The following is a 15,009-nucleotide window of genomic DNA, read 5'->3' as shown; positions in this document are numbered from 1 at the left end:
TTATGTTGTAACTGACACTAGGTTGAATGACTAGACTAATATCGATTGGTCCATATATTGTTAATCAGTAAATATACTACACAACTGTATTCAAATAAAAATGCTTGTTTGCAAAGCATATTCAATTTGTTGTCACTAACACAAACTGACAGTTTATTTTCTGATACTCACCACATAGTTCCTTGGTGTCGACATTACTAACACATCACAGGAAATGGGTAGCATACAGAAAGACAGAACAGAAGAGGGAGGAAAGGAAAGGGATAAGAAACAGGGGGGGGAAATCCAGCATAAATCACACATTATATTATTTCCTACAACAGTGGGAAAAAAGAAACTCACTAAACTATCTATCTATTGACATGGATCCTCAATACAATACAAAAAAATTAAGCATTTGTTATTTTTGAAACAAGATCCTCAGCAGACCTTAAAGTTAACAGCTTCAACATAATGAATTATGAACTGATGAATGGACAGATGCATTGAATATGTTTCTATCTGTTTGATATTAGTTCTAATGTTTTAAGTATTTTGTGTATAACTTAAGTGTTACACAAAATATAATACAAAAGTTGGTTATGTATTTTGTTCTATTGCCAGTAGTTAGCATCTATCAAGTTCTAAATAAAAAATAATAATAAAAAGTATTTCTTTGACTGAATTTTTTTATTCATATAATGCAATATACAATGCTACAAAAACTACTCATACTGGCAAAAGAAAAGGAGAAAAATATTAGAATGAGAGAAACAAGCTACAGAAAACCATTCTTTTACTGATTCCTGTTGCCATTTCGGGGATTCATCCCATCTCTTAGGATGCTCTTGCACTTTTCATCGCTCAATTCTTTATACTTTCCCTCAGTTGTTCAAATGGAGATGGCATCAGTATAAGGATGCATAAAAAAGATATACAGTATGACATTTACAAGTGTAGGGTGGGACCCTGAGAGTGAACATGGCAAACAATCTTCTCTCCTTTCACTGGTACTGAGCTCTCCACGCCTTGCCTGTCAAACAGACTACGTTCACACTGTCAGTTTTTGGGATTGACAACCGCATTTACTGGTGTGGGTCTCAAAATGTCCTGATCACATAGCAACTTACAGTAGCGTCTTGAATACTGTCTGTATGAACGTGCCATGGGAGTCAAGCCGTATTCTCTTCATAGCGACAGTGACCAAAGTAAAATAAAAAATGGCGACATTCATAAAAGTGAAAAGTCTTATCACTTTTAACATGACAAGAGTCCAATCGAGCCACCAGTTAATCCGTCAAATCTTCATTAAATGACAGCATTTGAGTTGCACCGCGCGTGTGTAGAACACACAACTGAAGGGAGCAGCTCCGGTGGAGAGGTGGACAGTGATTGGATCTGGAACCTTTAGATGACACACAGCTCATATCTCGCTGTAAGTTACAGAAACCACACACAAAAACCTGCAACACACGGTAGACACGCATTTTTTCATCGAAGAGCGGCTCTCCTACAAATAACCGTACTGTGTGTGAACAACACAACCGTATTAAGACTCAAATACAGGACTGACAACTGTATCTGTAAGACTCTGCTTTGTATAATAATACTATGTGAACATTATTCTGTGTTAGTGGCCTGTCTACTTCATACCCATTAGCACTGTGCTAGATAAGCTACATAGTGATCATCTTCATTAGTGTTATTATTTTCTGTCCAGTATGTTGATGGATGGATGGAGTCAACATGAAATTGAGCCTATTTCCTTTATTAATGCATGTTCCAGGTCTCAGTGTGAATGATTCAGCTGTGCGTGTTATTAAAAATAATAAAATGTCTTTGTAATATTTAATCAAAATACAATAACTGGTTCTTCCCCTCAAACGACTTTCCTGACGCCGCTTAGGCTGCCAGGGCTATAAAATCATGTTAACCAACAGCTATTAAAGCACTGTTTTAGCAAACTTGCATTCAGTCCGGCTCTATTCTGGTATGTAATGCCCACTTTTCACAATCCAAATGATTCTCAATCAATAAAATTCTTGATTTTTTTTCTTGCTGAAAATATGTAAATGTGTGAAATTAAAGAAGTAAAATCATTTGCAAACAGACATTGGCATTGATATTTTTGACCAATGAGATTTCATAATGGGAGGAGGCGAGGAGCTGACCATGACTAGTTAGTAATGGTCTCATCTAGTTAGGACAAATTTTTCCACAGTTCTTCATGGTTAGAGCACTGTAAAGATTATGAATATCTGCTTGATATTTAGATAAATGGAGGACAAAAAAGATGCATGTTTAATTTTAAATCTACAACAATGAGTGTAAATGAGAAACAAGCTCAAAAAGGCGACATGCATTACGCTCTCAATTTTCTTTCTTCCATTTGAGCTTCCTCCACCTCAGTCTCTCTCAGCACCCCCCACCCCAGTGTCTTTCCCAACCCTCCCCCATCTCATCATCTAGCCCTCTTGTCTCCGAGTCCATCCCTTTCTCTGCACCAGTCCTTGTGGGCTCTGGTGGTTCATTATTTAGAGAGAAGGCTGTGTTGGACCTGAGAGCAGCGAACGCATCCCAGCAGATGCAGACTTCTCCTCATTTTTTACATAATTCATTCTGAAATGTGATTAAAGACAACACACACACACACACACACACACACACACACACACACACATACACGCACACACACCACACACACACACACACACACACACACACACACACACACACACACACACACACACACACACACACACACACACACACACACACACCCACAAGCTGCTCTGCCTCCAGAGACCAGCTCACACACCTATACACACAAATACTGAGAAATAGGGTGTGTGAGACAGAGAACAGAAAGAGAGAGAGAAATGGCAGCAGATCACTATAGATGAGACAGATGTACTCACAATGACAGAAAAGGACACTTTCCAAACACAAAACTTTGAGAGGAGAGAGAGAGAGAGAGAGGAGATGAGAGGGGAGAGAGAGGAGAGAGAGAGAGAGAGAGAGAGAGAGAGAGAGAGATGAGAGAGAGAGAGAGAGAGAGAGGAGGAGGAGAGAGAGACGGAGAGAGAGAGAGAGAGAGAGAGAGAGAAGAGAGAGAGAGAGAGGCGGAGAGAGAGAGACGGAGAGAGAGAGAGAGACAGTAAAGCAATGTTCGGTGCCCCACAGAAGCAAATGTATAAGCTGTTCTGAAGGGTCTAAGGGTTTTCCCCTTTTCTTGCTGTCCATTAACCATCATTATGTCCATCAAAATGAAATCGGTCTCATTTTTCTGCCTTGGTTCCTGAGAAACCATTAACTAAATAAGAGGTTAAATTTGGAACAAAGATTTGACGATCATGGCACATAGAAGATATCTACCCTACAACTTCCAAATATTGTACAGCAGTTTCTCCAAATACGGATCATTTTGTCCCAGCAAGTGAATTTTATTACATTATTATTTTAATATTAAAATGTTAAAAATCCATTATAAAAATTATTACCATTTAACCATTTTTTTGCCAGCCATATTTATTTGTGTAATTTCCAGACAAGCCGTATTTTTGCAAAATGTGTGAAAATATGCATTTATTGATGACTTTAAAGGAATAGTTCACTCAAAAAATGCAAATTATCCCATTATTTACTCTTCAAGCCATCCTAGGTTGTTCTTTAATACAATCAGAGTTGTGTTAAATAATACCCTGGCTCTTCCAAAGCTTAGTAATGGCATTGAATAGTTTTTGAAGCTCAAAAAAGCACATCCATTCATCATAAAAATTAATCCATTCAGTGAGTTAATAAATGCCTTCTGAAGCAAAGCGATGGGTTTTTATAAGAAAAATACCCATATTTAAAACTTTATAAGCTATAAATCACTGGCTTTTGGCAACGGCTGTACGCGCGTTCATGAGAAAGTTACGTGGTTTTAGCGAGAGGCTTTTATTCTCACCTAAGGTTACGCTACGCCTACATCATATGTCGGGTCAGAGGTCACCCCTTCCGCTACCCTCGACAATTTACATTTTTGGGTGAACTATTGCTTTAAGATAAAAGCTGGTTATTGAAATTGGCCTAAGCAAGACAAAGAAGAGAAAAGCAGACTAGTTCAATAAACTGCTGAAAGAATTTATTTTCTGAAAGTCCACAGGGCCAAAACTGATGAAACAGGCAGATTGCATGAGGTAAAGCTTGTGCTTAAGGTGAATGTCACCTCATCTATGCACCGCCACTGACTAGATTCTCACGTAGACAAATGGATAATACTTAATGTTGTGAACTATTAAGACAATGCTAAATATAGCTTTAATTTGTGTACTAGAACAAATATCAACTTGAATGGGATGTGCACACGCACAAAATGAAATGACAAACAAAGATCCAATCATTTTTTGGCATTCTGGATTATTGCCTGACAAGGAAACCAATGTCGTATTGTTTCCTATTCCTCTATCGTCTTCTATTGTGACTGAGATCTGTTCACTGAATGTGTATTGAGAGTCGTGTGTGTCCGTAATCACCTGGTGTTATCAGAGTCAATGGTGTGAAACAGTTTTTCCAACTCCTCTTCATTCAGAGTCCCATCAGAGAAGAAAGCCTGGAACTCATCAAGGGAGAGCTTTCCATCATCTGCAGGGGGAAGAGAAGAGATTTTAACTGCACGCTTCGTTCATTTTTAACACACCAGCCAGAACTGTATATCGGCACCATGGGTATTTTTGTAACTACATCTTAACAGGTAGAACAGGTTTAGTCACGGCATCACAAGTACAATCAGAATATTTTAATGTCTAAAATCAAAAATACATCTATATATGAGTTCCATACACTCATACTTGTCTCATTCACTAACATGTGAACAAAACATTCTTATTAATAGTGTGCAAAGAAAATGCTCTCACACAAAATTGATGGATTTAGGTGTTGTACGCACATTATTTTTTTCTTAACCCTCATTCTTATGTTAATAATGTTCTTAATGAGGAAATGAGAGCTCACAGTTAGTAATTAACATGATACATGCCCAAACCATCTCCACCTAAGTTTTTTTTTTTGCACAATTTCTTTATAGCTATTTGTCATTTGCAGAAGAATGCTTATGCTCTCTATAGACGCACATCAACATGAGTAAGCCTAGTGTGCCATTCTTTATACAGAAATAATAATTATAAGTAATTTTTACTACTCTGAACATATTTGGTTATTCAATTTCTAATACATACTGTACATACATATACACTATATGGACACAAGTATTGGGACTCCTGACCATTACACCAACAGGGACTGTAACGACATTGCATTCTAAAAAAACAAACTGCTAAACTGTTCCCACAAAGCTGGAAACATAGCATTGTCTAAAATGTCTTGGTATGCTGGAACATTAAGTTTTCCCTTCACTGGAAGTAAGGGACCTAGCTCAACCCTTAAAAACAGCTCCATACCATTATCCCTCCTCCACCAAACTTTACGGTTTGGCACAATGTAGTCAGGCAGGTAAAGTTCTCCTGGCATCCACCAAACCCAGACTCGCCCATCAGACTGCCAAACAGAGAAGTGTGATGTCTCGGCCAAGGAAACCCATTCCATGAAGCTCCCGCCGCACAGTTTTGTGCTGATTTCAATGCCGGTGGAAGTCTGAAACTTTTCAGCTATATAATAAGCAGTGTTGGTGACCATTACACACTTGGTGACCCTGCTCTGTGACTTTATGTGGTTCTTCTGCTTCGTGGCTGAGTTTCTGCAGTTCCTAAATGCTTCCACTTTCAAATAATACCACTTACAGTTGAGCGAGGAATATCTAGCAGGGATGAAATTTCACGAACTGACTAATTGTAAAAGTGGCATTATATCACAGTAGCTCCCATGCTTGCATTCACTGAGCTCTTCAGAGCAACTCATTTTTTACAGACTGCATGGCTAGGTGCCAGACTCTGTGTCAATGAGTCTGATTGAAACACCTGAATACAGTAATTAAGAGAGGTGTGTCCCAAAACTTGTGTCCAAATAGTGTACACACTACCAATCAAAAGTTTGGGGTTGGTAAGATTTCATATTTTTGACAGAAATCTCTTACGCTCACCGTTGCATTTATTTGATCAAAAATACAGTAAAAACAGTAATATTATGAAATATTATTGCAATTTAAAATAACTTTTCTATTTGAATATATTTTAAATATAATTTTATTCCTGTGATGGAAAAGATACCATCTCAGCATCATTACTTTAGCCTTCAGTGTCACATGATCCTTCAGAAATCATTCTAATATGCTGATTTGCTGCTCAAGAAACAATTCTTATTATTATCAATGTCGATAAATGCTGAAAAGGTGGTGGTGCTTCATGTTTTTGTGGAAACCATGATACATTTATTGTTTTCTGATGAATAGTTACAAATATTTTTTTTTATTGAAATACAAATTTTTGCAGCCACTTTTGATACATTTTAATGTGTCCCTTATATTTTTTTTATGTATACATTCTTAGTGACTTAAATATATACTGTATAGATGTGTAACTGTATAGATGTGTATACATTTTTTTTAAAGCATCACCAGTAAAGAGAGACAGAAGGTTACTAGAATAATATATTGTATTGACTTCCTCTGTGGGGAAGGGTCGAGAAAAGGGTGGTGAGAAAAGGGGGGGGGGGGGGGGGGGGGGGGGTTACAAATAGGAGTCTCAAATGCAGTCAATGCCGGCTGGAATTAAATATTCATCACCCCTGGATTTGTCCTTGAAGAAAGAACTGCACTTATTGGACAAACTGAAGCTGAAATACAATATGAAAGTAGGTGCAGCCAATTACTGTTTCCAAAGAAACTATTGGATTGTAGTTTCAAAATCCAAAAGCTTTTACTGGAAATGGGAACCAGTCTTGTCAATGCAGTTCTATTTGAACAACTACAACACACAGCAATGCACATGACCTTTAACCATTCTACACTTTATAAAAAACACACTGCTGTCTCTTTACATTCGTCTTTTTTCTTTCTCTACCTCCATACTGTTCTCATTGTTCTGTAACCATCACACGCCTCACTGACAGTTAGAAAGTGAAGGCGGAAGGGAAGCAAAATCAAAAGCAGATCTTTCTGTGAACCATAGCTCTTCCATGGAGTGTGTCTCTGTCTTTCCCCCATCTTTATGCAAGAGGAGCACGGGGAACCCAGCCCATAATTAGGCAGTGACCCACTTTTCTTATCTTTTCCTCTGGAAGAAGTGCAAGCTCAGGAAACAGACATACTTCCCCAGTTTCAACGTTCACCATTGTGCTCTGATGACAGCTGATGCGTAACAGTAACATTATGCCTGTAATAGATTTTAATGAGTCAATAAACCTCTCTGCACTGGGTTGGGTTGACAAAGTAATCCTATACAAGCATTGCATGTCGATGATCATTGTTTGCACGATGCTGGTTAGAAAGAAAGATTTTTATTTTCTTGCAGAACTATTTAAGAGAGTGAACATTCCTGCTGTGCAATTACCTCAGAACTGCTGCCCTCACCTAAACTGCAGGTGGGCTACTGTAATGCTGCCTGATGGACAGAAATGGTTTATCTTTCCAGATAATGTGAACGGCCTTTCAGTGGGATTTAAAAGTGCAAAGTCTCATTTGACACAGTAAGAGTGTCATGACAACGGCAGCTTTTCATTTACACAGAACCAACGCTTAAAAACTAAGCTTATTTGAAACTTTAACAATACTCTTTTTACTGCCTTGCAAGTACTAGAAATGAATACTGTACATATACACTACCATTTAAAAGTTTGGGGAGAGTAAGAAGTCTCTTATGCTCACCAAGGCTGCATATATTGCAATAAAAAAAATAAAAAAAGAGTAATATTGTCAAATAATATTAAATTTTGAAGCGGTTAGCATTCTTCAGATTTTTTTAAATTCTAATATGCTGATTTGGTGCTCAAGAAACATTCCTTATTATCAATGTTTTATTTAAAAGTGCACTATGCAGAGTTTATAGTAACATTACTTTAAAGGGTTATTTCAACCAAAAATAAAAAAGATGTCACCATTTACACACCCTCATGTCATTCCAAACCCGTAAGACTTTCGTTTATCTTCGAAACACAAATTAAGTTATTTTTGATTAAATCTGAGAGCTTTCTGTTCCTCCATTGACAACTACACAACTGACGCTTCAAAAAGTTAATAAAGAGATAAAAAAAAACTATATGAATTGAGCGATTTATTCCAACTTTTCTGAAGAGACATGATTACTTTAAAATGATGAACCAATTTAATTTAGGCTTTTATTCACATATAAACATTGATCAGCGAACATAAACAGAAGCTCAACCGCTCAACCTCATTGGTTTGAACACGAGAATGAACCTCTGGTTCTCACATGTCAGGCAATCATGCTTGAGCTTCCGTTTAGCATAACTGATGTGTGAGTTGATGAATGTTTATGTGAATAAAAGCCTAAATTAAATATGTTCATCATATAAAGTGATCGTGTCTTCGGATTAATTTGGACCAAACTAGAAAATTTGACTAAACCGCTAAAGTAATAAGGATTAGTTTTACGATCTCTTTATGAACTTTTTGAAGCATTAAAGTGTCAGTTGATTAGCTGCCAATGGAGGGACACAAATCTCTCAGATTTAATCAAAAAGCTCTTCATTTGTGTTCCGAAGATGAACGAAAGTCTTGGAACAACATGAGTGTAAGTAATTAATGACATAATTTTTTAAGTGAACTATCCCTTTAAAAATGAAGTCTATTTTCTTATTTTCTGCCTGAGTTGCTGTGCTCGTGAGCTGGGCTGAAGCCTTTGGTCAGCGCGTGTGTCGCTCCAGCGGATTACGACTCGCAGCGCATGTGAGAGGGGACTTTATCGCCTGTGTTCTGCTGTCTTGACTCTTGAAATTTGCTTGTGTTGCTATTGCTTTATTGACTGCTATCTGTAACTCGACAGATTACAAGGCACTGTTATGTTTTAATGATAATTATTTTGGCTATATTGGCTGGTGTCTGAATGTTTTGTTTACAAACGGTAAAAGAAAAATTCTACATAGTGTTCCTTTATTATATATAAAAAATATAGACAAGCTACAGTAGTCAACCTTAAGATTCAACTAGTCATTTGATGGACAACTATTGACCACTGCGACATATCTCTTCTAGAGAACATCGTTGCCTCTAGCTTCCTCTGACTGAGTGTAGACGGATGGATTATACTTCATGTAATGGCCAGGCATAATGTTCTCTTCTCTCTTCATCTTTTCTATGTCACCATTATATTCTCCAGAGATATGTGGACTTTGGCACATAAACCAGTCCAGTTGCAGTGAGAATGTGGATGGGAAAGGCATTGGGCTACAGCTTGATGGACAGAAATGGTTCATCTTTATAGACAACATAAATTGTCTTTAAGAGTGGAAATTTAATTTGGTGACGAGGAAATCAAACAGACAATGTTCCTCTGTCTTGAGAGCTGGGTAAGGGGTTTGGGCAGGTGGAAATGGACCAAGAGGTGAAGTTTTAGTTAATGTGTGTAGGAAGGCAAGAGCCTACAGGGACTGGACACTGTCACAGATCTCGCTACTTCCTATGAAACGGAGGCAATTAGCACTTTTCACAACCAATGGCCCCGGCACATCTTAGCACCTCCTTACAAACACGTCTCTTCCCATCTCTCATCTCCCAGCGCATTTCGGGGAGAACTGGGGTACATGTTGCCATGGTAACCAAAAGAACAGGAGCAGACCTTCTGAGGGATCGGAGATGTCTTAATCGTACATGCGCTTGCCCTTATTATTTTTTTTCTCTTTCCCTAGCCCATCTTCTCCTATGTTCAGCTCTCGATCCACACCAGTGGCATGTGGGTGACTTCTGTAATCAGGAGGCTCTGCGTTTCTTTGTTTTTAACCCAATGTAAATGAATCTTCCAATTATCAGGTTTACACAGTTTCTGTTTTAAAGTAGGACTGCATCAATATTAAAATTATGGCCAATACAATAAAAGGTAATTATGTCACCACCTAGTATCGATTAAAATTCGATACTATTTCATTCTATTTTGACTAAAAAAATAAAACATATTTTAAAAGCTACAAGTGAGTTTAGGCATCACAATATTATAATGTACAGTATTAAAATGGCTGTTCATTATTAACCTACATTTAGCAGTGTTATTAAATGTTACGTGTTTTAAAGATTAACTTTAAGTGTTAGATGACAGTAAATGACATCTAAATCCAAATAGAGATTGGAAATGAGCATGAACAATTAAATATCAAATATTGGCCAGCATATCGACTGTTACCTAACAGAATCAGACATATTGTGCATCCTTACACACTGTAAAATATTTCTAACCTCCCCAACTCAAAATTGTCTAGTGACTGGTCACATCTAATTTAATTTGATCAATAAACAGAACTTCACTTGGGCCAATTGAAAAATTTAGATGTGACCAGTCACTAGAAAAGTGAGTTGGGGAGGCTATAACTTTTTACAGTGCATTAAAGGCATGTAAACTCATTTACTTTCAACAAGAATAGCCTACTATTTAAATATGTTATATTCAAGTCTCATTATGTGTATGCTTTTAAACATTTTTACATTGATTGATATTATTTGATATTAACAACAAGCTTTTGAAATTTAGTTTTAAGGCTCTTTTGAAAAAATAATTCTGTTGGTGTCACTACTGGAAAGTTCCTTAGAAATTTTGCTAAATCTGAGAAAATACCCCTGATCCACACACATTCAGTTCACCTTGTAGAAGAAAAGTATTATTTTTCATTGCCCAGTGCTCATTTTGTCATTGCGATTCTGCTCATGGTTATAAACAACCTCCAGCTGGAAAAACAACAACATGTCCTTTCTGCGTCAGAAAAATCACAGAGCAGTGACCCTTTTTTTCATAGCATAACGATGCTGGAAATTATTGGGGTGCAGAAGCAGAAAGTAAGACTGTATAAACCTGCACTGCCCAGTCCGCCCGCTCCATTGGCAAAATTGTAATAAACTCAAAAGCTAAACTAAAATGAAAGTCACACTCTCCCTCCGGCCTGTCTAAAAGACACCAGTCAGTAATGATGGATGAACAGTAAAAGAGCCTTTCACAGGCCTGTCAGCTTCTCTTGCTCTGTGACATCAATCAACATGGAAAAAACTAGCCCTACCTGCCTATCTCACAGTAAGCCTGTCTGTCAAAGCATCATGTAATCTATCTGCCTTCAGATTGCCTGTCTGTCTACGGTGGACACCAAGTACCTATGTTTGTAGTCCGTTGGGTTTTAATTCGGCCATATGTCCGAACAGTGTGATGGCGACATGAGAGGACCCATCAGCACATGCTAAACATTTACCCAACTCATCCTCCCACTTCCATATGTCTCCAGCACAGACGTGTTTTGCTAAAACTGTAATTGTGCACAGTGAGCCAAATTAGAAATAGGTGTTGCTGAGACTGTACAACATGCTCAAGCTCTTGGGGAGCATCTTACTGGGTTTAGCTCTAAAACAAAGAAGCAAACTCGCATGAGGAGAACGTTAAAGTTGGCAGTAAAATAACACGATTTGATGTGCAAACACATACTGTAGACGTTACATGATTACTCAAAACAAAATCCCCATCAATCAAATGACATGCAAACAATTAAGGAGCAATGTTTAAACTCGTCGTGATAAAGATACCAGCTAATACGCCACATGCATTAGCCCACTGCGCCCTGCCTCTGTGGAGAAGATAAGGGATGGCCGTATGAGAACTGATCCAGAATCTGATTGAATAAAAGTGAATCCTAATCCCCGGCACCACTGACAGAATCAATTAATGCTTCATCTAACAAATCTGATTCAATCACAATTCATTCAAATGAGTCATTAACCTCAGCTGCCTGAGTGGGCATTTCACATGGAAATCCTATTAGTGTGACCCAGCCACCAGAAAAGTGCATTAGCACAGAGAAGCGAGGGCTACAAATCTGCAAATCTCGAAAGCAAAGCTCTCAGAAGTACTGTAGCTCTGCACCAACCCAACAACCTTCTCAAGAGAAACAGACATGGAGAAAGTAATACACTTTTTTGCTGAGAAATGAGGTTTCAAGCAGTCTCGAGTGTCAAGACCTTTAGACTGACGGCAGAAGGTCTGGACTCCATTGCAGCTTTCATTGGCCAAGGACCGCCCAAGAGGACATCTGATCAACATGCAAAGCAACCAATTACAGTTTGTTTCGTTCATGTTTAGGGGTGGACAAATGTAAAGTCAATGTCCCTAGGATAACAGAAGGGCGTTCATCTAATAAATTATTCATAGCGTTGTTAAAGTTTACTTCAACAATGGCGCTACGAACTTCACATACTTTTTAGGTTAGTTGATCCTGTTTAACACACGTTGTCACAGTTGTAAACATGACAGCTTCTTCCATGAGGGGGTTTGGCATCATGGCAGCTTTGTTTCCAGGCAGACCGATAAAGAACGCCCGGAAATCCAGTAGAATTAAACCAATCAGATAATGATGACATTGAAACTTATTTTGTGTCTCTTATGCATCAGACGTTCAGCCAACAGTCCACGAGCATGATGTCTGAGGCTGAGGCTAGGTCTCAAAAGATTTGCCCACGGACAGTCCACTAACAGTTTGTTCACTGTCCGATGTTTATTGCGCACAAAACTAGCAAGCAATATCTAAAAACCTGCAGTTCCAATCTGATTTACTGGCTTCTACGCAATTTCCAGAAGTAAAAGTGCACCAGTCTGCCAGGAAATTGTCTGTGAAATAATCTGTATTTATGTCTGGTTAACATTTAACCAGGCATAAATTCTGATCACAAAGTCTCCACACATTTGTGCTAATTTCTTTTGTGTGTTCTGTACAACAGACCATGAACTGACTGAATACATTTTTCCCACTACAACTATTATTGTAGTATCAACTATTTTAGATAAACCCACCCCTAAAAGGCATGTAAAAACAACACAATTTGATTATTTTCTTTCAGTCTAACTACTTATATCGTGGTAAATACTTTGGTCATATCACCCACCTCTGAGTCATTTTCAACCACAGTAAGGATAGACAATTAAAGCCATTCCCAACATTTTCCAACATTGTCACTTAAAAGGTGAAGTATGTTGTTTCTGAGACACTACTGGCACCTAGCAGAATAACAACGACATATTTTCAAACCTAGTAAATACCCCTTTCGCATGTCGGGCCTCCCCTAACTCAAACATTATGAATACCGCTCTTACATGTGCTTGTGAAGGCATGTCTCAATGGGTAAAAGTAGGCTACTTTCAATAAAAGGTCCATCATTTTAGGAATACTTTTAGCTGTGTTGCTATGTGTCATGAGTAAGCAACTGAGCAGGCCAACAATCTGTCAAATGCAAGTGTCTCGCTTATAATAAACTCATCCAACATTTTTTGGACACATCAAAGTAAACATTATAAACTGGTACATTTGTCTTTCTGAAAGAGAGCACGATGATACTGTATGCCCCATTCGATTTGACGCTTTCATGAACTGTTTAGTCTTTAAAGGTCTAAATGCATTGGATTTTGGCTTGCAATTCTATAAACAAAACTGAATGTCTTCTTCTATGTAACGTGCCAGCCATGGTCCCACACTATGCTAAACCCCCTCTGGCTCCGCCTGCTACTGTAGTCATGCCCAAACTCTGGGGGGGGGCTCACGTTATAATAACAGCAAGCATAAGTTTCTGCCTCTCAGACAAAAGGGCCAATTCAGAAGAGTGTTAGGTGCATTTTTCAAAAATAGAGATTGGTTCAGTTTGTCTTTGAGTATGACTGAGTGTATATTTGGGCCATTGGGAAATGGGTGGGGCTCTATTAGTACTGCACCATTCAAAGCAATGCCATCAGTCAAGGATGAAGAGTCTGCCAGGCGACTAATGTAAGTTCAGCCTGTTCTGTGGTCAATAAAGTCCATGAATCCTATCTCTAATGTAATGCAGACTGCAGTATGATGAATATGCAGCTCAATGCTGCAGTCGGCTAATTATTAGAAGAGAAGATTCATGACTATGATCGCCAGAAGTGCTAAGGGACCATTAAAAAAATGAAACAACTGGCTTAAAAGCAAAACACTAAAAAAAAAATAAAAAAAAATAAAAAAAAGATTATCAGGGGATTTCCTGATAAAATGTATTAGTTGAAATGGTAAAACACTAGGGATGCACGATATTGGAAAAAAATGACATTGCAATATTTTGTTTTTGTACAATTTGTATTGCGCTATGAAAACAATTTGACCAGATGACTGGTGAAGATCCATGCAGAAACTATATATTGTACAGCCCTATAATACACATTAGAGAAAAAGTACAATGTTTGGTTGGTATTTCTAGAAGAATAAGAATATTCTCTGTAGAAAAAATGTGCATTATACATTTAGAAAGAATCTGCATTGCACCAATATGTGGCACTGGCAAATGTCCACTTGCTATACTCAGAGATTCAATCTGGAAGTAAGCCAGCCCATCTGGATTTTAAAAGTAGACACAAACCAGTTTAACATTCAACATCAGCAAAGAATCGGATATAAAGTCAGTAGGTGGTTTATCCTTTCTATTGTGTACATTTCATTGGCCGTGCAGAACATCTTTTAATGTATCCTGGATAGAGTTTTACTCTAAAAGCTTCCTTGGAGAAAGGTTGTTAAAGGATGAAACTTATCTCTCTAAATACATTCCTTCAAATATCTATTATCTTTCACATTCTGCAGGAGAAGAATAAATTGTTAAGAGAAGAAATTGCCTATTAAATTAGAGAAAAAGATGTCTAAACAAAGAAGGCAGTATACTGGTACTGGGACATTATCCAAGATGACCTTACAAAGTTTCAAAATCCTCTTAAAAGGTCTAAAATAAGAGAACATATCACGGCTAACTAATTATACAGTAGTTGTTCCCCCCCATCAAGCTCATACTCTTACATTCATAAAGTGTGAAAAGATTTTAGGAAAATAACTTCCACCCTGCTCTCAAAAAATGAGTTGTGCTACTTGTTCAGTTTGCTTAATTAAAATGAG

The 15,009-nt window shown here is 37.8% G+C and overlaps 1 protein-coding gene across 3 annotated transcripts in view; it reads right to left on the bottom strand.

Moving 5' to 3' along the window:
* The window catches only part of necab2 (N-terminal EF-hand calcium binding protein 2), an 83,739-nt gene that overhangs the window by 43,782 nt on the left and 24,948 nt on the right, over positions 1–15,009 (bottom strand). For all 3 annotated transcript variants that reach the window (XM_079620473.1, XM_079620474.1, XM_079620475.1), the window contains exons 3-4: positions 4,497–4,605; positions 172–197 (exon numbers count right to left, since the gene is read on the bottom strand). In XM_079620473.1, the coding sequence (XP_079476599.1) occupies positions 172–197; positions 4,497–4,605 (135 nt within the window). The remainder of the gene's footprint in view (positions 1–171; positions 198–4,496; positions 4,606–15,009) is intronic.

The sequence above is a fragment of the Phoxinus phoxinus genome (assembly GCF_949152265.1).
Source record: "Phoxinus phoxinus genome assembly, chromosome: 8".
NCBI lineage: Eukaryota > Metazoa > Chordata > Actinopteri > Cypriniformes > Leuciscidae > Phoxinus > Phoxinus phoxinus.
The sequence above is the reverse complement of the archived record's forward strand: the minus strand, read 5'-3'. Positions and strand labels throughout refer to the sequence as shown.